This window comes from Tripterygium wilfordii, chromosome 17, assembly GCF_013401445.1.
Source record: "Tripterygium wilfordii isolate XIE 37 chromosome 17, ASM1340144v1, whole genome shotgun sequence".
Classification (NCBI taxonomy): Eukaryota; Viridiplantae; Streptophyta; class Magnoliopsida; order Celastrales; family Celastraceae; genus Tripterygium; species Tripterygium wilfordii.
The window spans coordinates 4,580,672-4,606,310 of record NC_052248.1 but is presented as its reverse complement, the minus strand read 5'-3'; the positions used below and the strand labels follow the sequence as shown (position 1 = coordinate 4,606,310).

At 36.8% G+C, this 25,639-nt stretch overlaps 2 protein-coding genes across 2 annotated transcripts; both read right to left on the bottom strand.

The window, feature by feature from the left end:
* Nucleotides 1-624: 624 nt before the first annotated feature.
* Nucleotides 625-2,305, bottom strand: LOC119981685 (WRKY transcription factor 22). The gene is made up of 3 exons (XM_038824775.1): nucleotides 1,663-2,305; nucleotides 1,433-1,543; nucleotides 625-1,335 (listed from the first exon to the last, which is right to left on the bottom strand). The coding sequence occupies exons 1-3, from the start codon at nucleotides 2,112-2,114 to the stop codon at nucleotides 846-848; spliced, it is 1,053 nt and encodes a 350-aa protein (XP_038680703.1). The 5' UTR covers nucleotides 2,115-2,305; the 3' UTR covers nucleotides 625-845.
* A 6,138-nt stretch (nucleotides 2,306-8,443) lies between these two features.
* On the bottom strand, nucleotides 8,444-21,562 carry LOC119982649 (exocyst complex component SEC10b-like). Its single transcript, XM_038826131.1, has 25 exons — nucleotides 21,406-21,562; nucleotides 21,147-21,242; nucleotides 20,770-21,012; nucleotides 20,613-20,687; nucleotides 20,402-20,503; nucleotides 20,284-20,334; nucleotides 20,088-20,193; nucleotides 18,993-19,112; nucleotides 17,518-17,609; nucleotides 14,817-14,985; nucleotides 14,660-14,736; nucleotides 14,425-14,523; nucleotides 14,227-14,317; nucleotides 13,365-13,450; nucleotides 13,105-13,278; nucleotides 12,800-12,853; nucleotides 12,600-12,728; nucleotides 12,372-12,464; nucleotides 12,130-12,276; nucleotides 11,744-11,841; nucleotides 11,220-11,304; nucleotides 10,866-10,924; nucleotides 9,254-9,352; nucleotides 9,085-9,168; nucleotides 8,444-8,874 (listed from the first exon to the last, which is right to left on the bottom strand). Exons 2-25 carry the CDS (start codon nucleotides 21,240-21,242, stop codon nucleotides 8,802-8,804), a joined length of 2,502 nt encoding a protein of 833 aa, XP_038682059.1. The 5' UTR covers nucleotides 21,406-21,562; the 3' UTR covers nucleotides 8,444-8,801.
* Between the last annotated feature and the right edge of the window lie 4,077 nt (nucleotides 21,563-25,639).

Sequence of the window (25,639 nt, the reverse complement as noted above, 5' to 3'; positions counted from 1 at the left end):
TACTCCTCAATTTATGTGACATGCGAAATAGTCAAACGTGTATAGTCCACTTATCACATTAATTAGGTTAAATTCTCATAATTTTCCAGCAAACCCAATACTAATGATGACAGTTGAATCAATTTTTCAAAATTCAATAACTAACTTAAAAATAATAGGCACCATAAGAGGCTCTATTGAGTAGAGTTTATTTAAGAACTTATAAACTAATCTATTTAATGTGAAACCTATCTATGAACGACCATCACCAACTTCAATTCAAGTACTCAAACTCTATTTTTTTTCTATACAATTTAGTGATCTTTGTGTGTGGTTGTTGATTGATGGAAACCGAAGTCGAATAAATAACTATTGATTAACTTAATTATTAATATATATTTAATTTTTGAAATAAATAAATATCGATTGATTTATTATTATGTCAACTGATTTAAATGTAAAAGAAATTGAGTTTAAATAATGAAAATTGAAAGTATAAATGTGAATATTTAAATGATTTAGAGTATCTATTGAGTTGAGTGATGGTACTGTCAGAGAAACTATAAATTTGTCTAACTATATGAACTAGCAAAAAAATACACTCTTCAATTGAACTCATTCTTGATTATTAGCTTGAGATACTTATAAACTCTACCAAATCTTTCACTTCCCAAAAGTAGAGTTTTATCAATTAATATGAGCAGCAAATTTGGACTGGATTAGAAAACTAGTATAGACTTACAAATGAGGAATGAAGCATTTTAGTGAACAAATTTAGTATTAAGCTAAAACAGAACTAAATTTATCCCCCCTCTTCCTCTACAAGACTCACTAATTGGGGGGTTTAGTGTTGACATTTCAACAAGTCAAATACTGCCGGCCGCAGCCGCCGCGTTGTTGGAAAGCCATTCGTGGCCAAAACTGGCCGAGGGGAATGGATCAGGGAAGCAGTCCCCGGAAGTTACGCCGGCGGAGAATTCCTCCAAACCCGCGAAGAAATCATCATTCAAAGACGAATCCGAGACTCCAAACTCTTCCTCTTCACCGTCTTGTTCGTCTACCATCAAATCTTTTTCTTCTCGGCTTTCGCTGTTTTGACTTTGTGCCATGGAGAGCACTGGAGAGGATGAACAAGCGGGTTTGGGCGTGGAAGCTTTGTCAGTTATGGCCGTCGTTGTTTCGTTGTTAGTCATAGGCTTCTGGCGAGTGCTACCGGCGAGTGAATTCCGGTGGGTAGGGGCAGGGTGGTTGTGCTCGGCGGTGTAAGTGACTTTGAACATTCCGGGATCGGATTGGTCCCGCTCCACTTGTTTTCGGGCCATACAACCCTTGGAACTACTGCATCTGTAATAACCCCTGTTTATATAAATAAATTGAAACAGAGATTGATTAATGAATGTCAACACAGAATCCAATTACAGTTCAATGAAACACTAATTATGTGAAAACCCACCTTGGATATGGTGAGCCTTTGATGGGTTTTTGGCCATATTTACGCCATGCCCAGATATCTGAATACAGAGCGTCTGCGGGTACTCTGCGCACCTCCTTCGATTGATTTTTCCTGTGAATAGATATTCAACAAACCTTTATGAGCACCAGTGAGAAAAAATCAAATTAAAAAATTGGGTTTTTTAAATTTTAATACTTTCACCCCAATAGTGGCAGGAATATAAGTATTACCTTTTTTTGGATCGAGAAGTATTGGAAATTGCAGTGGCAGAATGAGTGGTGGTGGTATTAGTTCTATTCACGGGGCCACTATGGAATTGCCTTGGCTGCTGCTGCTTCAGTACTTGATTTGACTGTGTTGGATTTGGATCTACAGAGACGCTGAAGGAAGAAGAAATTGAAGAGATGGGTTTCGTGTGTACTGGTGAAGGAAGGAGAGGCTGATGAGATTTAGGGAAAAAGGGTTTGTAGAGATCATGCAAATCACCGAAAGCAGTCCTCGCTTCAAAAGGATCTGAAACAGAAAAAAGCTTCCCACTTTGTTCACCACCATCAGTAGAAAAGCAAGTCCGATTGGAAAAATCCGCCGGAAAAGCAGTTGATGTGGTGGTGGTGGTGGTGGTGTTAGTGGCGGAGACGTAGCTCCTGACCACGGCGTGTAAACCCCAGTCGTCTTCCTCCATAGCTTCTTTAGAGACAAGCTCTGAGACTATACCCTGCCTTTGTCTCTGCAACTACTGCTAAAGGAAAGAGAGCTTGAGAGAGAGAGACAAAACAAGACGCTGACTTTTGGAAGGTTAAAGAGAGAGAGGAGTACAATGTGAGAGAGAAAAACAGCTATATATATAAAAAGCAGCATACATAGAGAGAGAAAGTGGGTTTTGTGTGGAGGATGTTCACAAGTCAATATATATTGAGAGAGAGACAGAGAGAGAGGAGAGGGCAAAGTTTGGGAATATCAATCACAGATAATTTTGATTTCTGGGTTTTCGTGGGTTGACATGATGAAAATGTCAAAGGAGGGAAGTAGCCATGTTTTTGTCCAGTCTCTACACGCGCTATCTTTCTCTCTAATTGACCAGTAATCACGTGTGGAGGCTCGTGAGATTTACCGACAAAAGGAAAAAAAAAACAATATCTTAAATATATATAGTAATTAAAAAGTGGAGGCCAGTTTAATTCGCGGATGCCACAACCAACGTTAAGAGATAGAAAAGAAAAAAGAAAGGGAGAAAAATAACACTTTTTTTTTTCAAGCTCACGCGCTCTTTAACGTTCTTTATTATGGCATCCTTGGATTCTGTATCTTTTTCTTTCCTTCTCTTCATTATTCCCTACACATTCAAAATCATAATTAGGGTTGTAACAAAATTGGTTTCATGTCGATTTCGATTTGGAGAACAATACGTATTTACGAGTTATATGGTTGGATTTTTCACGTATTTAATTGACCAAACTCAGATTGGTTTAAATCGAAACAAATAAATCAAAAAATAACTTAATCTGAATTAGAGTCCGAACAAGTAAATCAGACAAGATTTATATGTTTGAATCTAGGACAAAAATTTTGTGTTTAGATCCAGATTTTGGACATATAACTTATGTCCAAACTTGATTTAATCAAGATCGAAAAAATCGATCATCTTGTCACCCCTAATCACAAAATCAAAATCTACTATTCATACAACAGAAAGGTGGCTAAAAAAGGTATATGTTTCCTATAAGTTTGAGTGAAAACTCAACAACATTGATTGAGAGATTCATATGATGTGTATCTATCTATCTATGACACAATCAAGAATCATACTATTATTTGGTAAGGACAATTTGGGCCCGTTAATTCGGGGTTCTACACTTGTTATGATATGTTAGTTTCCTTTACATGACCACCATTCACATTCTATATACCATTTCGGGCGGCAGATCACGTGAAATAAGGGCTCATTAGTCAATTAATGCTGAATCTCTATTTCCCACTCACCATTTTGCTGTTTACACTCCTCCCAATGACGTATTTTGTGACTGCCGCGTGTTCATGAAGTCAAGGCAGACTTTTTGGTCTTCGTGATCGACGGCTATTAATTGAAGTGTCCACACTTGTAACAGCTAAGCTTTTGATTTGGCGGGCGCGGCGCCATTGAAAAGCTTCGTGCTCTGATCAAAGTGTTTCCTTTTGAATAGCGATGAGGATCTGACGGCTGAGAACGCATCGTCAGATAATATTATTTTTTGATTCGCGTTCTATGATATGCTAGCACGTTTGTTGATGTACAATGGGGTGTAGTGAATATTAACCTTGCAGTCCGAGAGAAGTGGGTGGCACGAGGCGTGTGACTGTAAGCGTGTGGGGTCATGTCGGAGTGGTTTTGATCCGACCCGACGTGGAGTGTCGATGGTTATCCTCCTCATTTTCTTCATATATAATAATAACATGGAAATTTCTCTCCTCAAGTTGCCAAATTGTTACGAAGAAATATATTTGTTTTTCATTGATAATGCTAACATATTAATTTACGTCAAATAATATTCAATTCTAATGTATCCTATTGTGATGCAATTTTCTGCACAACCCAACTTCCACAGCTAGGGTCCAGATTGTGAAATAAACGGTGAATCTCCTACCTGTAAAAATGAGAACGGACAGCCCTTCGTAGCCCGGAGACACTCCGATACTCAAGTTAGTATTCTTCAGGAAAGAAATCAAAGTAGTCAATTTTCAATGCGTACATTGTTCAAAGATTTGGTGATCCTTTTATAATTGACGTGGGGTGCATCTGTTAGGATTTATTATCCCGAATTTGGTTTGATCTCGTTGTTTGAAATTTGAGTTGTAACGATTCCTCTTTATTTGAATTTGAATATGAATTCTTTGGAATTAAATCCTCCTGCATTGGCGTGCGACAGCTTCTCTGTAATTATCCTCAGGTAAGGAAACTTCTATGTAACTCTTCCTTTGTCATGTGTCATGCTGACTCAGCATAGTATTTTTACCCATTCACACCTATTAAGGAACAAAAAATGACAAATCCCATTTTAATACCCTATACACATGTGTTGGACGTATGGGTCATCATGTTTTTCTCTTCTTTTTTTTAAGTTCAATTTTATTTTTAATTTAATAAAAGAAGTAAGAACTATATAATTTTGTTTTTGCCATTTTCCTCCTCCCTATTCTTTTGAAACTCCTACATCTTCCCATCCTTCTTTTGAGTATGTTTTTTTTCCCCTTCCTCGCCTTTATCATTGCTCTCATTTGTTATCATCAAATCCTCTTCAAATTTTATTGTTCTTAATTTCCCTCTATTTTATCAATGCAACACAATATCAATAAAAATAAAAAATATTAACATTATACCCACATGCAATGACAGAGTTATAATATTACTGTTTTGAAACAATAATATTATACAATCAAATATTTTGACTTACTTTGTTCTTTGCTCTTTTTTCCAAAAGCAACTGTACCCAATGGAATGTCACAGTTATAAAAATAAAATATGTTTATCTGCATCACACAACGTCAATAAAAATAAAAATATTAAAATTATATCCACATGCAATGACACGGTTATAATGTTACTGTTTATAAACAGTAACATTACACAATCAAAGATTGTGATTTACTTTCTTCTTTGCCCTTTTCCCAAATGAAAGAATGAACAAATTGTAGTGATTCGCAGAGGTTTCTTTATGATGGAGATGATTTTAGGAGTCGGCGACGGGAGGAGATGTACTATTCATTAAATGTATCGACGACAAAAGGAGGTTTAGCTAATCGTGGTAGAAGAAGAAAAGGAAGGTGGAAGTTTTCGTACGAGGAGCAGTAGTTAGGGTTTTTTTTTTCTTTCTTATATACTACACTCACTTACCCAAAAAAAAAAAAAGACTTTGTAGAGAGGTCAAAAGTGGGTTTAGACCTTAACCTTTTAGTTTTAAGGATAAATTTAATGGATTTGGAATAAAATAAGTCAAGGATAAATTTAATGAATTTGGAATAAAATAAGTTTAATGAGATGAATTCAAAAAAAAAATAATTTTAAACCAAGATTGAAAATTGAATATTATATAGAGTATTTTTAAAAGTAAGGGGGGCAAAATACAAAATAGCAATAGTATAATGGTATTTTTGAAAAAACTAAGGGGGCAATACCCCCCCCCCCCCCCCTTAGCAATAGCATGCCTCCACCCCTAACATATGATACATATCCTCCAAATCTGATTAACATTGTTTCTCGACACAAAATGTCTTGTCAAGAGCTTGAAAGCTACCCAAATATTCCAGAGACTCCTCCATCAGAAGCGACTGATCCTTGGATGGTCTTTTTAGAAGTGGAGGAAAAAAAAGAACAAAAAGGGAATTAGGCTTCCAATTTCCATGATATCATTCATTGAATTAGAAGAGGAAAATGTATTTTTTTTCTCTGAACAATTGGTCCACCACCAATACCAAAATACCAGCATTGCAACATCTTTTCTTTTTAATTTTCCTTGTCAAAACACTTTTGAAGGAATGACATTTTGATAGAGAGAGCTTTTGAGGTCAAAAAACTACACTCAACAATACCTCTTGACTTTGTATCTGGTTTGGAAGATTTGAGATTGAATCATTTATTTTTAAAAGTTTTTCAGTTACAAAATGAGATATTAGACATGAGTGTGTGTGTGTGTATGTATGGGTTGATGAAAAGACTTGAAAAGATTATGAATTGACATTGTAATCAAGAAAAGGAGGACCATATAGGGAGGGGGGGTCTCATTGTAGGGTCTTTCACAACATGATAGGTTAATTGGTCAGTGCAACTACAGTGGTTCTTTTTGGTTGAGTCATGGATCTATTTTTTGTTGGGCATGGATCAAATGGATACTACAACAATATCACTTCAGTGATCTGTTTTTGTTGGGTCAGGTACGAGAGCATGAACTGTGGTTAACCCCCATATTGACTTGTTTTAATGACATTTGAACTCGACTTAGAGAAAAACAACAAGGACAGAACAAAACCAAAGCATAGAAACAAGTAGACATAAATTTATCAGTGTGTGTATACACGTTACTAAACATATTCCTTTTTTGCCATGTCATCAAAACACGATTAAAAAAGAAAGAAAAACCAATGACACCCACACCATTGTAATTACTCTTACAAGAGAAAAGTTATAATGGGTTTGACATGTCACTGAAGATATATCATGAAACAAGATAATCAATCCAGCTCTCCCACTCGACTTCATCAGTCAATCAACCCCCCTCTCTCTCTCTCTACCTCATCAGAGAGAATGAATGATAATGGACAGCACTTTATAGTGGGTAGTGAAGGATGTATGTGGCACACTAGCACAATTAGGAGGCTCCCCGCTAACACCATCACAACTAGAGGACCTGCAGCCATGCGTCTCACTCACCAACTCTATCTCTCTCTCTCTCCCAATAGTGATTCATGAATTTAGTAGAGGTAATATCGTTTTGTGCCTCCACCAACATTTAAGATAAGGCTCATAAATGACCAAACTGAAATTAGCAGCCTTTGAAAGGTGTTATATTCCATAAACACAAAACGCAAATAATTGAAAAAAGATGTATTGATAACGTGTGCCCTAAGGCTTAAGGATACTTGTTAAAGATTCACTATAACATACCATAGTATGTCATGTGTAATGAACGTTCTTTCATCTAATTTTTTTTAACTTAAAATATATATTTTTTTTTAAATTACAATACATATTTTTCATCCGTATCTAATACCTAAGGACACATTATCATCTTCCTTAGAGCATCTCCAAGGGAGGCATCAAATGGGGTAACTACCATTTCGATTCCCCAAATCTCAAAATGGGGCCTCCAAGGGGGCTTCAAATGGGGATGTAAAAATGGTTATCCCATGTTTTGGATGCAAAATTGGATCTTGAGGAGAGAGAAGATGAGGGAATGCAAAAGTTAGTTGTGAGCCATGATTTCAAATTTTGAAATGAGTTAATTTAAATGTATTTGAGAGATGGTTACTCATTTGGTTACTTGGGTTGGAGTTGACGAATTTTTCGAAAATCAAATGAGGTATCAAAATACCGTAATAGTTATCAAATGGGTATTTTGATTACCCATTTTGGTTACTCCCATTGGAGTTGGTTCAAATGGATAATGATCACGAAAGTTTTTAATTTAATTATTTTAAATATATTTGAATTTGAATGTGAGGGGTAACTAAGGTAGATGAGTACTATATGCACCCCAAAATCTCGCCAAAATCATCAATCTTAACACACCGCATAGTCCCTATCACATAATCCCCAAACCTTTTCCAGCTCTGTTCATCTCCATCTACCAGAAACCCAACAAAACTCAAAGCCCTCCATTCATCTACTTCAAGGTTGCTGGCGGCCCGTATTGTGAGGAACAGGTGGTTCAAACTGCCGAACCACTATTAGCAATTCTGGGTTTCCTCAGCATATCCGGGTAATAGTGGGTTTGTGATTTGGGCAAAACATTGCTTTGTTGATTTCTACTGTTAGTTTTCTCAACTATACTAGACTGCCTATAGTAGGCTATGTGGCAATCCCCAAGATTCATCTGCATAGATGGTTGAGTTTAGGCCAAAATGGGGTAAAAAATGATTTGGACTTTGTTCTTCAATGGGTCTCACACGAAGACGAATTAGTTCACAGCAAATGGGTCTAACACAAAGATGCCGATCAGAGTGAATGTGCGATTGTGTTCCAAGCTTATACATGAAATGCGTTCAATATTGGTGGTAGACCCATCTTTGAGGGCATTCAGGCAAAGCCACAAATTTGATTCAATACATTTGGAAAGCAGAAGAAACCCTAGCAGAGAAGGAACTGTGGTGCAGTTTGTATTTTTTTGAAAAAACTGAAAATGAGTGTGCAATATTGAATGTTACGTTTTTAATTGTGCATATAATGTTCATCATCATTAAGAGAACATATGTTTATCACACTCAATCCTCTACTAATCCGTCAATTCCTTAAGATCTTCATGGCGTCTCCATAAGATGATAAGTCAAGTCAGCTCTTCATAAGCATTTAGTAATAGAAAATCCAATCTAAAAATTGAAAACTCACATCGATACAAAATTCAATCTGGGAAAAACACATGAACGAGCAACATATGGAGACGCCAGCCAAAGGCATTGTGTAAAAGAACAAATATATCCAGTACAAACTCTAGCAGTCCTAGTTTGCAAACCAATGAAATAACGTCAGTCCTGTAATAACCAACTAGTAAACTTAAATTCTCAGCTGATTTCACTAACTTGGCCATGGTCTTGCCCAAATAATCCAGTCTGGGCTGTCACCTCCTCACCTTAGCAACTGTATGGAGTAATATTCCAGTGAACTTCGACGTCTTTATCAACTTCAGCTTGTCCACAAGGAGCTAAGTCTAGACGCAAGTTTTGCACTTTTGTAGTCCTCTCTAAGTTGAATAAACCTGAATTTTGCAGCCAAAGAATAGTCATTCAAACAATAGACGGTTGTAAACCATCAAGCTGGAGATGAAACAATGGTCTTGTAGTGCAGTTAAGAATACATTTAAGAGTGAACACACGAGCCAAGAAGAATGCATCATGATATTTTGCCAAAAATGAGCACTAGCTACAACTGTTTTGCTCCCTATTCCATGTATTAGAAACAGTGATACCTTTGTGCATCTTTCCGTATACTTGGTGTACCCTCAAACAAGCTAGAAAGGCTTTCAGGAGCTACAATAAAGACGTTGGCCACTCTGAAGAGGAAAAAAGATCCCATTAAATTGCGATATAGAATCCCAAATTTAGAGTCTGTAATTTGACAAGCTACCAGCAACTTACATGCCCAACAATTCAAAATTCTCATCAACAGAAGGAGCATTAAAACTGCGGACAAATTCTTCGTATTCTGTAATGTCACGCTTCAGCCGAAGTCCTCCACTGCAAAAAAGAAAATATTTCATGACGGAGGAAAAAGGAGTTGTTGAGAACCCATAGTCAAGACTCAAGATTGATGAAGCACTAGACATAGCAGCGAGACGCAAACTTCTTGGTGTCATTCACGGCACATATGAAAAATGAACCCCTCGGGAAGGAGTTTTGGGGGCACAAGTGAAGTAGGAATTTCCCAAAATTCAGCAGAAAGTACTCACAGAAAATGATGCACAAACCCGAACTTCCGACAACAACAATAAAGATACAAAGCTCTGTATCAACAACATATGTCCTCAACAATCGTGTGAAAAAACATCAAGCTCAAACCATTAGCAATTTATATTTTCACATCAAATCCCAAGGACAGAATCGCAATGCTTATTCACGTCTCTTTGCCTACCTCTATAGTCACACATGAAAAAAGAAATTACTTGTATAGTTAAATTGTTCCCACTTATTTTGTCAAGGTCATCTTATAAAGTGCCAAATTTCTAAGAGCTCTAGAGTGATTATCATCATCCGAATCTTTATCCCGAGAGTTTAGGATCGGCTGCATGAGTCTATGAGAAAATCAACGGGAATCCACTAAGTATATTCGTTTCCCGCCATTCATTTCTAACGGGAATCCACTACGTATACCCCCTACCTTAGATCTAATAATCTCATTTCTTATCCTATATTTGATCGTGTGGCCACACATCCAACGAAGCATTCACATTTATACTACATGTATTTTTTCGATATGTTGTCTTTTAATAGCCCAACACTCAGAACCATACATCATCGCGGGTCGTATAACTGACCTTAATGCTCCTATAATTGTAACAACTTGGGATATCACCTTTATTCTTGTATATAGGTACTACATTGCTTCTCCTCCATTCATCATGGATCCTACAAGACTTAATAATTTGATTAAATAACTCAGTTAGTCATACTATACCTACATCTCCTATGCATTTCCACATTTCAACCACGGCTTTATCCCCTTTCGTTCTCCTTAAGGTTTTCTCAACTACAGTCGCCCTAATACGTCTTATATACCAACGATCCCTATTTTCAGGAGAGAGATGGAGATCTTCAATATTACTCGGTGGCGCCATTAAACAGCTCATTGAAGTAACTTCTCCACCTCGTTGATTTCTACGTTCTTCACCAAAACTGTCATCTATATCTTTGATGCATTTTACGTGATTTCGATCCCTAGGTTTCCTTTCTCATATTTTAACTAGCTAATAAATATCTTTTACTCCATCTCTTGTATCTAACTTGTTATATAACTCAGTATATGCTTTATGAGGTCTCTCCTATAATTTTCATAACTTGTTAAAAGCCCTGAAGTGATACTTCAGGAAAATCTCTTAATGAGAAGTCTTTAATAACGCCCAAATAATAACAATAATAATATAATAATAACAACATAATCATAATGTCAATAGAGGCTTAACATCCTTAGGCAAAGACATCCTTTCACTATAGATAATCACTGCAGGAGGTCATGAAACATAAAGGTCAATACCTTGGATTAAAGGTGAACTTCTGCCAGTGATTAAGTAGCCCTTTGTGCAAGCGGTTTCCCTAAAACAAATAAATATCACTATGTTATCATTACAAACTTGAAATAAATATACTACAAGGCAAATTCAACTCCAACCCCTCCAGAGAGAGAGAGAGAGAGAGAGAGAGAGATGTCTTTTTTGTAACTTAATATCCCTTATTACATTGAACATGCATGTGCAAAGTACTTTTCCAAAGGTTGTTTTCCTGGATACAAATGGTGCCGAAGGGATTACTACAGAATGTCAAAGAGAACTGAACATCAATAAAGAAAAGGAATCCTACACCTACGAGTCATCAATTTGTAACTACTTACCAATTCAGTCAGGAATGCTTGTTTGTTAAGACCTTCTAATGCTGTAAATGCAGCCTCAAGAACACGGGAGAGATACGCAACAACCCTAGCCAAGAGGAGCAAATATTACTTCATAAAGAGACATCAAAGATGTTGCTTTGTTTGTTACCAAAATTCTGAAAGGAAACATTTTTCAACGTAAACCTAGAAATACGTTAACAATCCAATTCAAGAAACAATGGAGCTATTGAATTTTACAAATCAAAGGGAAACTACATGATTTTGCAAACTGTAACTGTTACACACAAAGGTTTATCACAAAATGAACAAATTCAAACTTGGAGTCACCATCAAGATACGAAACCATAAATGCCCGTGTGAAATCTAAATCTCATCAGAGATATATCTTTGACATTCGCTGAATACAAATAATTGAGAAGAATATATAAATTTTTTCTACTTTTCTATGCTCTGATAATCTCCTACTCCAGCATTTTCAAGTAATCCTTCAGATCTCAGTTCTGAGGTTTTCAAGTTGGAAGTACCTTGTGCAGGCATTTGTTGGACGATGATCAGGAGCAATTCCGTCATCAGGCGACCTATAATCTGTTGCTTTTTGTTCAGCTGAAAGCAGTCGTTCCACCTGCATACAAATTTTAGGAGGCCAATAATTTGACGTAAGAAAAAACATGATGGAATCCCAAAAAAAAGGGAAAATGTCAAGGCTGGATATGCATTCAACAATGACAAAGGCATTTCAGTATATAAAGTATGAACAGGAGACATTATAAAGAAGTAATCAATCATAAACTAGACATTATGAAATAATTTGTATGCAAAAAAGAATAATTCATCAAGAATTATCCTTTAGGTCCTGCAATAGTCTTGCTAAAATCTAAATAATAGAAGAAACCAAAAATTAAGAACTGACCTCAGCCATCACAGTTTCAATGCACTGTTGGAGGCCCTTATAAGCAGCCCCCTCTGCACTGGACATGGCTGTTGCCATTTCTTCACATGAAGCAGCATGTGCACCGTCAACAGGTAACAAGAGGCGAGATATAGAATTTGCAAAGTACTGTAGGTACAAGTAGAAATAATAACATTTTTCAGAACTCTCCATACATAATAAATTTAGAATAACTAAAAAATATCAAGGTTAATCAAACATACTTGCTGAACAATAGCCACACTACTACCACAACGTTGTACAGCAACCATAAAAGATCGAAAACTGCTTTCACCAGCAGCAGCCGCTGCTTCTGCCTGCAAATAAACCAGATAGCATGCCAACATTTTCCAGATAAGTTGTATTTCACTTCATATGTCAGAATATCGTAGATTCATCTTACACAGAGACAAATTCAGAATCCACTACTAGGGATTTGATAATGCACTTACAGCAGAAGCAGCTGCAGCAGCCACCCTTCTACTGACACTTGTTCCCAGCACAAACCTTTCCCTTAGAGCTGCAGCTTCAGTTAGGCTGTCTCTAGCCCTTTCGAGGCCTTCTGTAAGATATTGACTAACCTGGAAATGGAAACATCTGAGTACTATGGCACGAGTTCCAAGAATTCCATGAATCTAAGTAAGTTACTTACTTGGTCTAGTAAGCAAGTGAACACAGATTTTACATTGGGTGCCAGAGTAGTAGGCTGTAAAAGAACAAATGTACAACATCAAAAACATTATAAAAATAAACAAAAGAATGCGAATGAACTTTATTTAGCTAATGATACAACTATCGTGCTTAAAAGAAATGATAGGCAGCGCCTATATGGTAATTCATCAGTAATAGACAAATTTTGCTTCCATCATCACATTTAAATCCTTGCCAAAGTCATCAACTATTATATTTTCAATGCTCCACTAACAACATTTTGACATCGAACGAACTGGAGATTACTTGAGATGAAAACAAAGTGCATCTTGATATTGCTTCCTCATTCCAACGAACAAACTCTGTCACAACCGTAACAGAGATCTGTTGATGCGAAGATGCTACTGAAGCTCCTTTTGAGCGGCCAATTGTCCCACTTGACTCAGAAAGCTGCTGGCTTTCAGCACGCAGTTCTTCCATCTAACAGCATTAAAAGTTCAAATTTTGTTGGCACAGTAGCAAGTTTGTTGTAACGTTGATAAACAATGATAGCAGTTGATACAAACCTTTGCTTGATAGAGTTGTCTAAGAGAAGCCTGCTCATGTTCAGGGTATTCTTCCTTATGGGAAGAAAAAAGAGACTCCGTGAGACCTGAACCAACAGGAGGGGAAAAAAATAAAAAAGGAAGCTAATAACGCACCAAAGCAAGAAGTCAAATAAAACAATACCAAGTTAGGGAACATATAGTAAATCATAGAGCATTCTATGTTCACGTGACTTTAAGATATCACAGGCAGCAACCTAGGGGGCACGAGTTTAAATCCAAGAAATAGCTTTTATACGTTATAAGGGTAAGACTGTACATCATCTTGTCCTTTCCCGACCACCTCCATTGCAGGAGAGTTGTTTACCCTTTACCCTATGACTCTCAAGGTATCAATATTTTTGTTCAACAGTCCGTTCTTAAACACAAATCCACTAACAGGAATGTCTCCTAAAGAGTGTTAATACTAGCTTTAATCACCATATTGGTTATCACATCAATGGTTACACTAATTACAAGAACTACACCATGCAAAGTAACAAAAACCTTAACAGAAAAATGCAAGTCAAGTGAGATAGACATAAGGCTTGCATCATCCATTGCGGTCAAGTTTCAGAAGCTCTGAACAGCTTTCCTGAAACCACTGCAATACAATTACACCCAAGGTCTACGATTCTGCATCATGCACCCTGACTTGCAAAACCCTCAAGTGAGACAAAGTAAAAAATCCCAAGAATCCATAGAACATTTGTCATATATATCCTGGAACACTGCCAACGCTATCAGCAACTATAGCAAATATGATGCTCCCCATGTCACTAATATCAAATCCACAAGGTCACAAAATGCGTAGCAAGCTAATTTTTTTAGGCTGTCTTATTACCATCAACATCCAGGTCACCGCAACCCACAGCTCGCAAGTCTCGAGCAAGTTCCTGAGTCTTCTCATATGCAACTGCTAGCATTCTGAGAAACTGAAAACTCAAATTAAATACGAATTAAGCCAATATTTGATATAAGTTCAAACTGCCAGTAAGGTTAACTTGAAAAAACAAAAATGAAGCCCCAAAGTTTTACTCACCAAAAGAAGCCCACCTTCTTTCATGAGAGGTGGACTCACAAGGGATGGCTTCACCAACAATTTGTCCAAAAGAGCTGTTACTCTCTGCTCCAAAACTCGCTGCACAAATTAAACACTCGCCAATGGTGAGTCGCCATAAGTAATAGTTGCAAAACATCGCCATACTATCTGCATTGAGTGGGCAAATAACATGAAATTCACAAAGTCTAATAGGAAAGACTTACTGTCAATGTACCTGGACTAAGATTGACATGACATCATTGGGCGAAGGGAAAACTGCAGTAATTGTAGCTGCTTCTTTACGAACAGTGTCTGCAGGACAAACAACACAGATGAACAAAACATAGAAGAATTAAACCCCATGCTTCACAGCTGAGAAGTCTTCTTCAAACCTGTGATTTCTTTATATAATGAAGAAAGCCCACGAGCAACATTGCTCGGACTAGCCTGGGAACCCTGTTCACCAAGGACCAACCTCGTGTCTGCATTCATGACCTCCACATCAATGAACATTGGGCGTGTTGCCACATAATGTTGCATGGCACTTGTACCCCTGTTAAACTGTGTCGTAAAATAAAACCGGTGAGATAAAGGAGGAACAATCCCCCTGTTATTAACAAGATCTGTTCCAAGTAGAGCAGTTTCATCATGAATGAAGACCCAAAGAAGCACATCTTCACGGATGAAACAACATGAAATTGACCAAAATCTTAACAGAAAAAATGCCAAACTGATACAGCCTAACTAAATGTCTTTCCCCTTTTTCACCAAACCAAACACCAATGAATTGCGTTCAGTTCTATCAGTGAGCAGACATTTGGTTAGAAAAACCTTTTGAAGAAGAGGAAATAAAATCTGCTCTCGATAGTTGTAACAGTGATAAAGCGCCTGGCCAAGACGGCTTCACTATGGCATTCTTTAGGAGGTACTGGTTTGATCATTAAACTGATGTTCTCAAAATGTTCGAAGAATTTCGCTCAAATGCCTATTGTGGAATCCATGAAGTCGACCTTTATCACCCGTGTTGCCCAGAAGAAAAATGATATAGATGTGAAAGTTTTCAGTCCATAAGATTGCTACTAAACATTTTTTTTCGACAAAGGTGCTTGCTACAAGACTTATGAATGTCATGGGGAAGATAGTCAATCACGCTCAACATGCATATATCGAAGGTTGTCAGATTCTGGACGCTTCAATGATTGCCAACAAGGTGGTGGACTTCTACTAAAAACTAAGCAATAACTCCTCCATTGTGAGCTAGCTGAGGAGAAGGCTTTTGACAACATCAACTGGGGTTTCCTATTCTCAGTTCTGGAAAAGAAAGATTCTGGCCAGAGATGGAGCAACTGGATGAAAAGGTGCATTACTACAGCCTCTTACCTTAATTATAATTAGTGGCACAACTGCCGATTTTTTTTTCACTCTAATAATGGGGTGAGGCAAGGGGATCCTCTCTCCCCTTTTATTTCCATATCAGGCATGGGAGTCTTAAGCTGTATGATTGACGGAGCCGTTGCTCATGGTTACATGGAACATGCTAAGATTGGTCAAGAGGAACATCAGTTGAATATAGTCAATCAGCCATATGCAGATGACACAGCTATCAGGTTGGAAGAAAAGTTACCTATCCAAGGTTGGCAGACTGACTTTAATAAGTAGCTGCTCATCTAGCCTGTCCATTAATTAGATGTCTCTTTCTCTGATCTGAGTAGTGTTGCTGCCAGACAGTCTATTCAGAAACACTTCATGTGGGGTGATACAGAAGAACACAGAACGAATGTTCCATCTAAGATGGAACATAACCAAACTACCTAACGTGCTTGGAGGTCTTGCAGTTACTTCACCACCTTCAACAAAGCTTTTTTCAGAGGGAAATGGTCACAGAAATTTTGCACTAAGCCACTAACAGACTACCCTCAGAGAAGGTTGATAGTTGCTAGATATGGTGCGCGGCATAGAGATTGGAGTCGTTGGACAACATTCCAAATAAGAGAAGCTTACAGTACCGGCATCTGGAACTTCATTGGAAAAGTTTTGGATAATTGGATGCAATTCACTTCTTTCAAGGCGGGTAAAGGTGATACTGGTAGGTTTTGGAAGGATAGATGGGCAAGCTCTAGAAGCCTTAATGCTCAATTTCAAGATATACTTAACACTACCAGCAATAGAGAGGCCCTTGTCACAGAAAAAATCACCAATCCTGAATTTGGTATCACTTGGGACATGTGCTTCACCAGTAATGCCCATGAGCTGGATTTCTTCATGAATTTCTCGAAAGTTTAGTACGACCAACACATTTACACCAGCATGGGGATAAAATATTCTGGCCTCTCCCCAAATACCAGAAGTTTACAGTAAAAACCTACTACCAGGAACTCAACAAGGATAACCAGCATCTTGGAAACCATCTCTTTCCAATTGGCAGCATAGTAGTTGGAAGGTCAGTGTTCAACATAAAGATTTTGACTATTGAAAATTCAAGAAAAGGGCATCACACTAGTGAACAGATGCCCTCTGTACAAAAATGATGGGAGAATCTTTTAATCACATCTCTCTGCAAAATGAATGGACCAGGAAAATATGGATAACCCTTTGGAACTGATTGGTATTGAATAGGTAATAGACAGAGACTTGGCCACTGAACTCAAAGTTTGGAATCTTTACGACATTAGCTAGCAGAAAAGAAAGGTCTTCGACCTGATACTTTTGGCTTCTTGTTGCTTGGTGTGGAAATAAAGAAATCAGAAAACTTTCGATGATACAGAAACTTCCTTTAACTGTTTCCTTGATAATTGGCTTAGTGCTTGCAAATTATAGATTTTTGCACTAATTTCTTTAATAGCATCTTGTTATCCTCTTTCTAACTGTTTCTTGTGTTGCACCTCCTTGGTGCTCTTCCAATAAAGTCATTGTTACTTCTCAAAGATATATCAGAACAGAGTTAACTATTTACATACTCCCCTAGCATTCAAAGAGGATGGGGGTGGTGGGTGGTTTCAAGAGGCCTTGGAGGGAAAGGTATACTTATGTTGGAGTAAAAAAATTTGGATATTGTGCTGAATTGATTACGATCAATAAGTTAAAAATTATCACCTGAGATAAAATTTTAGCACACTCTGACATAGTAGACAACTCTCGTCTCTGTGACGCTGCATCAAACCGAGCCAACAATCTGTTTTCCAGTTCTACAAAAATGGTATCAACAAAGATATTAGTCATTACATAAGACAAAAATATTGAAGGCAGGAAAGTAGCAAGCAAGATATACAGCTCAATAACATTGTTTCCCCAGCCCCAAAAGTTATATCCTAGACTGCTAAATTCCAGGGAACATATTCCAGGTCCACTGTTCTTCAGCCTGAATAAGAACAAAGAAAAACCATGTGATCCATGGATTTCCCCAACATAAAATGCTTGGTTTTGCAGCCAAACTGTTTTTATTTTCTAATTCTTGTATTTAGGAAGAGGCTTTGCTGAAAGAATAGGGGGTGTCATCCAAGAGTATGAAGAAAAACAATTGAACATGTGAAAATAAGAATGTGGGAAAATGATGGAAAGTTTGGCAAAGAGTATCAACTGTTTAACAGAAGAATCCAGAGCAAGGCCTATTTTTGGCAAGCCAATACGGCCCCCAATTAGTCAATTACGGAAACAGGAGAAACCATGCATTGAAAACTAACTATTTTTCATACAAAAATTTTAATATATTGCAGGACCATCGAAAATTTCAATACTCCTGTTGAAGTGTTAATGACAATGAAAACCAATTTAGTTCGACACTAGCTCTACCAAGTATAAGGCAACTCCACCTCTTGGTTTGAAATGGTAATACAACCAAACACTGGGACAATAGAGCTTTAACAGTCTCATAATGAAAAAACTTTACAACAAGAAGTCTACATACTTCACCCTAAAATACAAAGTTACAAACTGTAGTAGGAAAAAAAAGGATCCACTATCAACTATTCCTAAATACCAACAAATGACTAACTACTATCTTTTTGCTGGGTGGAACTTGTTGGATTATGTATTAAAATGACAGGATTCGATGCTCATCCCTCAATACCTCACTTAGAAGGCCCCACTAACTTGTGTTGTGGATATGCTCCAACAATACAGTAGTACATTAAGGTCAAAAAGAGATAATTCCTTACCATCTAATAAAGGTGCCAAACATTTAAGGAATAATTATATAGTATTCTCAATGAGAAACAAACTCGTAAATACTACCCTGTTTGATAATCATGACATAGTCCTCAAAGATTTGTTCACTCATGAGTTCTGATGCAAATATGGATTTCCTTTTCTTCTTTCAATTAGTAATATAAAAGTGGATTCTAAATTACATTATGTTTCCCTAGTTTTATCAAATGGTTAATAAATTGGTTATAACTGCCAACCTGATTTGAGTACTAACATATAGATATATTAACTAAACTAAGAATTTTATACAAAATTGTAATATGTTACCATCAACTTCTAGTTATATGCCATGTTATGACTTCCATGCACAAATGGACATCAAATTGTAGCATCAATTAGAAGAAAATTGCACATAAATTTCCTACCATTGCAATAGTCCTGAAGATTAGCAACAGCAACTTCTAATCCTCGGCTAGCAGTTGCATTTCCCACAACAGACTGTGAAGCAATGCCTTGTCTTCCCATATCTTCTTCAGCAAATGATCCTAAAATCAGCAAACATATCAGTATCAGTAATGATGTTCCTATGGGTGTAAGCACCACGCAACTGTCATTGCAAAAAAAAAATAAAAAAGAATATGTTTATGAGAAAAGTATCACCATCAAAGGCATTGCAATTTCTCCTTCACCATCAGGTCAACCTTGATATTACATGGAAAGTTTTTGCATTTAGGGGCATAAATATGTTTGTGCAGGGTTTTCTTTTAAAACGTTTCTGCAAGCAAATCTTTAAACCAGAAACAAGACAGAGACAGGTGTAGCAAAACTTTCTTAACCTTCTGTCCATTCTTATTTAACAGATTGCATGATGCATTAAGGAAATATTTTCACACCAGATGTTCTATGGATACAAGCTATTTAATGCCTCAAACCCTCCTTTTTTGGATTTTGGACCGCGAGAGTTGTTTGTTTCAATCTCTATCCTTCTACCTGTAATAGGTATTGGCATTTATCCGGACTTCGTTTTCTCATTATCAGGTGACAAGGTCGAGGCTATTTTGTCTAATTTTTAATTTAGAATTCTACAAAAAATTAATAATTAGATAATTCAAAAAAAAATGGAAATAAAGGCTTTTTGTCTTTTTTGAAGTTAAAAAAACATATCTGCGTCCACTATTAAGTCTATGCTCATCCACACTCCATTAGTTCGACTTTTTCATCAAAAACCTCTATTTGAAAATGGCATAATAGAATTAGAGGATGCCTATAAAACTGTATGCCATATCTTGAGATATAGTTGTGGATATTGGATGGGAAGATGGTGAAGCTTGGATTGAACAGTTTTTGGTGTACAAAAGGGACGATGCTATAGCAAAGATATATTTTGAATGGGATTTTTTTTTTTTTGAATGGAAAGATATTACCTCGTTTCTTCAAAAGAAGATATTTTAACTTGTCAAAATGAAAGAGTTTAAGATTGTTTATATTACGAAATCAGTTACAAAGATATGTTATCTTACTCAATTTTTGAGCAATTGAAGCAGCTTCAGCCACACGGCTATCATCAGAAAAAAGAGGAGAAAGCTCCATTAGATCCCCTGGACTGCCATTAAACTCCATCAAGTACTGCAGTGATCAGATAAATAAATTGAATCAACAGGGAGTCGATGCATCTTCAACAATAATAACATGCAAAAAAGTGGTGGTCGGCTTTACCTTGATGAGCTCTATTGTTTGACTGGCAGTTTCTCGTTGAGCATCTGCACTCTGACAAGAATGATCCATATTAATATATATATTTAAAAAGGTACTAGTGTGACAACACAAACTTTACCTGCAGATGATCTCCAATTTTTGCAGCAGTTTGTCCAACGCTTGAAATCCGTGAATCCAACCTTGCAAAACTATCAAACAAGCCATCTACGCCTTTCTCCAGCTGAAATCAAAATACATAGTAAAACATGACCAAAAAGAATGAGTCTATTTTATTTCAATATCAGATGCAGTGTCACAAAATCATTCTGATTAAAACTACCACAACTAACCTCAGCAAGTGTCTTGCGATGTTTTGAATCCTGAAGAGAAACCTCCTTCTTGAGATTGTAGAGCTTTCCATCAACCTTACAAAAAAAACGGGAAAAAGAGTAAGAAATGTTGAGTGGACTAGTTAACCCAACACCTAAGCTCCCAAAGACGACGCACCTGTTTCCGAAGATCAACCAATTCCCTGCAAGAATCCTTGAATAGGGATAACAGAGAATCCACTTCAGGAAACAATGGGGAAGGCAGCCCCTGAGAATATTTGGTGACATCAGATGGAGCTCGAACATGCCCATTTGGCAGGACATCACTGCCTCCTTCTGATGAATCTGCCTCGTCTTCTAGAAAAGAAGGCAGGAGGTTGTTCACCAAATTCCCAAATAACTCATCAAATGAAAAATCACCCTACAAATTGAAATTGGGCATCACCATTAGTGAAGTTCATTGTATCACCATAACTGAATTTAACTAGCAATCCAAAACAATACACAGCCAAAATAGAAAATAGAAAACAAAAGTTATTGGGTGTCAACGTCTACCTTGAAGTCATCTATGTCAAGAATGAGAGGAATAGAACCAACTGATGAGGGTTTTGAAGTTGTATCATTCTTGACACGATCTCTACCCTCTCTCATCTACTCAAAACACGAAAAATATCACAACAAAAATCAAGACATGATCATCATTTGGGATTAGCAAATCACAGGATCTACATTCCAGCTTCAATTTCAGCCGAATTTTAAAGTCATCGCTGGGATTGAACAAAAAATTTGATGGCAAAGAAGCGAAATAACGTACCGTTCACCGTAGTTTCTTTTCGGGGAAGAAGAACCGTGATCTACAGGCAGAGCCAGATCGAATTGAGCTGACTTTCTTCTGGGTCGAACTGTGTAGCCTAGCTCCCGTTATTTTGATTTCTTTTAATTTTAGATTTTTAGCAATATTTATTGACATTTTATTTTTTTAATTTTACTGTCTGTCGATAATTACAACGTAAAAACGCGAAAAAGCAAAAGATAATAGTTTACATTAGAAAATAGAAACGGTGTCGTGTGACTCTTTGAGAATTTTCAGGTTTTAAGTTCCATGGTTTTAATGGGCCTTCGCGGCCCATATTTATAATTTTATGGGGAAGAAACATGCTAGTAGAAGAATGGAGTTGGTAGTCGTCGGCATCGGGTCGGCCTTGCTTGACTTTTTCTGGCTCAGAAATGATTGAAGCATAGGATCGGGTTGTTCAGACTTGATGTAATTTTGGGTTTAAGCCGGGCTTTGAGCCTCGTATTTTGTACAATTTTTCCTTTTTAATGAATCTTATTAACTCAAAAAAAAAGACATCTAATAAAATTGTTATTTTTCAGTGATAAAACATTTATATTAATTTTTACAAAAAATTAATGATCAAGTTTTAAGCTCGTGGGTTCTAACAGAAGCAATGTAAAATTGACACTAAGGCAACAGTAGAAGATATTGAATCAAATATTATATTGATCTGGACAATGTAAATAGGTTGAGGATTGAGTGTTTCCGCTAGTTTGCTTCCTTTGTCCTGAGTTAGACAATGGTAATCTTGTTGTCTTAGGATGAAATACATAAAAGAGACCACTTCATTAATTTTTTGCTGAAAATTCTAAGGTATTTCGTATTTGATCTAAAATATACGAGTTTGTTAATATATATTTCGTTTGTTTAGGTGGACTTTATTGTCATACGATGAAGTACATAATTTTGTGGTGCACGTTTTCAATTATTCATTATGGTGATGATGTGCCGATTATGTACATTATTTATGCACCTATTTACATTGGTTTATGTGTGGTTTGGAACACTTGTTGGATGTAGCATAAAAGCGTGGAGAAGAAGTGGTTTTCAAGGGTTTCTCTTTCTCCCTCTCTTATTCTTGTAACTATGACTGTCATTATTGATGTTGTTATGTATTTGGATGCTATGAGGAACTAATCCTCTAACTAGGGTCCTAATGGAACCCCATCTTTGATAATTCTATAAACTTGATTTGTGATTATTGACATCTCTTTCTTTGTTGATTATCTATGGATGTGTTCAATGCTTTTGGGTGCTTGATCACCATCCAAATGATTGGTTGTCTAAGTTGAGACCGAAAGGAGATACCTAGGGTTGCTTCTCACCATAGATGACATAGGGGTGCATGAACTTTAGGAATATAGGTGAATGACCTATGCAATCGCTATATGATTATCCATCGTTCTTAACGGATTTTCGATATTTGAATCCGAATGTTAGGAATAACAGAGATTAGTATTGAAAATACTTTCGGTCTAACCAAGAATGGATTCTGTTGTATTTCACGGTCTTCCTCATGAGGAGCCAACTGCGCAGCTTTCTACATTCTTGGACATATGCAAAACTTTCAAATTCAATGGGGTTTCGGAGGATGCTATTAAATTTGGGTCTGGAATCACTCGATTGTCTGGAGAGAGATTCTTGTTCGATATTCTGTAGCGTTACTTGTCAAGTGGTATGATCAAACTTGTAAAACACGAGAGGGAGTGGTGGATTAGTTCCTAATTACCGGTTAGAGGGCCCTGCAGTAGAAGTCCAACTACAGGGCATGCGGTTTAAATAAGAGCCGTGTGAATTATTTACCATTGTGGCGCCCACGTAACCTTAGTTCAGTTAACATGTCACATGGCTGTATGTTTTACTGTAGGCTCTGTAATTCAACTTCACTGCAGAACCTCTTAATATTCTAATTATATGAAACTAGGGATTTGCTATAAAATTTTTACAACATACCCGTTGTAAATGAAGTACAACACTATATAAATTTTATTTTTTGTCCCAAAAATCAAATTTAATGGGGATTCGGAGGATATTTTGCGGAGTTGTCCATATCATAAAGGAGAAAAATACTTGATGGGGCGATATACACCAGTAATATATTATCACTATCTCTAAATATCTTATTCAAAAGTTAAAAGCTTTCCAAAATTATGATATCAAAAAAATATATCTTGAAGAGTTGTGTTTGCAGGTAATTTTCTTCCTTTGTCATTTCTTTCGTAAGTTTGGATACATTTAGATGTTGGACAAATGAGACAATTACGACGTTTTGGATTATAATCTCAATTGTTGAGACGGTTTGTTAGTCTTAAATTTTAATATGCCCATGGAAGATTTGTTTGAATATAGAAAGCGTATTCAACTACTATTATTATCTATAACAATGTTACAAATCATCAATTTATGACCCTCATTTTATCCCCGCTCTATGTGGTATGTAGATGGTCATTAATTATATAAACACACATACCACATGGAGTGGGGATAAAGTAAGGTTAATTTGGGGATATGATGTATTTTTCTTTTATTTGTTATTTCAAGTAATGGAATCTAAATGTAATATGTTACATGTGATGTATCTTGTAATTAGTAGAAGTGTTTAAATATTTAATTTATTTTATGTTTGTTCAATCTTACTATGTACAAATATGGAAGCTAAGAGAAGGTTTTCCCTTCTTCTGAGCTTGCCATGTTTATCTCCTTTATACACCTTTTCATTCCTTTTCATTCCTTTTCATTCAAGTCTCTTCATTTTTCCTGTTCATCTCCTTTTGCATCCTTTCATTCATGCCTCTTCAATTTCATTTTTTAAGCCGAGTAACGGGAATTTTTTTATATTTTCCTCCTACTTACTATGAAAGTTCTAGGGTCGCTGCTTCCCTACTTCCTTTGATTAGTTTTCGCGACTCTTTTCATGCCAATGATGATTTTCTCCTGCTTACTATTTCCCTAATTAGTAGATGTTAAATTGAGGTTGAGCACGCTAAGAATAAGGTAATTATTAGGAGGGAGGGGTTTCTACAAAATGAAACGAAAAGCATTGATAACTACCATTTTCAAGTTTACAACATTGATAATGACATGAGTCATGGTTTTAAAATGGTACAAAATTTGTGGCTTTGTAATGCTATGTTGTGGAGATTCAGTTTCATCTTCCAAGTGAACTTTGAGTACCACGACAATTGATTACAACTCGTTGGCTTTATTTGTTGCCTAACCCACACATAACGTTGTAAAATCTTAATTGCAGCTCCATTTATGGCTACTCTTCATGAGCCACCCTTAGCAAATAACTTAATCGTGGGTTTGGGACATTATCAGCTAGAGGACTTGTTATAAATATGGTTGAACTATCGGAAATGGCTAGAGAAGGGGAAGAAATTGTAATTGTTTCGAGTATCTTCATCACCAGTAAGTCTTTTTAGTTATATTATAGTGTGTTCTCTTAATGATGGGGACTATTTGCACTCCATAGATTTCCATTCGCACCCCTCTTCACATAAAAAAACCAGTACAAAAATACCCCAAGACGTCAACTTATTTCACATTCCCTCCTTCTCCTCTTTTCTTCCCTATCCCTCTCTATTTTGTCTCTCACCTCACCTATTACCACATTCTGTCAACATTGATGGGTGACGAGGACATCTTATCTTCGGCAATGAGGAGAGCTCTAACGACGAAAAGAGCTCTGACAACGAGGGCACCCAATTCCATGTTATCCTTGATTTTTTGTCGTTAACAGAGCCAAACATCCTAGTCGTCCATAGCGTCTGCAAACCATCGTTCTTTCAGCACCATCGACGCCACAATCTTCGTTACCCTCTCACAAATTAGTTCATTCTTATTCTGCTTGTGGGTATGTAGATAGTGAATACAAGGTGTTTGATTTAATGACTGAAAGAGATCTCGTGGCTTGGAATTCTGTGATTAATGGGTTTACTCTAAATGGAAGGTCCACGGAGGCTCTGACTCTTATAAAGGACATGGCTTTGGAAGATGTTGAGCCTAATGGATTCACTAAGGTCAGTTTATTGTCTAATGCATTGCTAGATCTTTGTGTCAAGTATAAGAGCATTAGAGAGGCACAATAAGTTTTTAATGAAATGGGAGAGAATAATGTGGTTTTCTGGACAACTCTGATTGTTGCATTAGTTGTTAATGGTTTTGGCAAGGAAGCACTTGAACTCTTTATTGTTGCATTAGTTGTTAA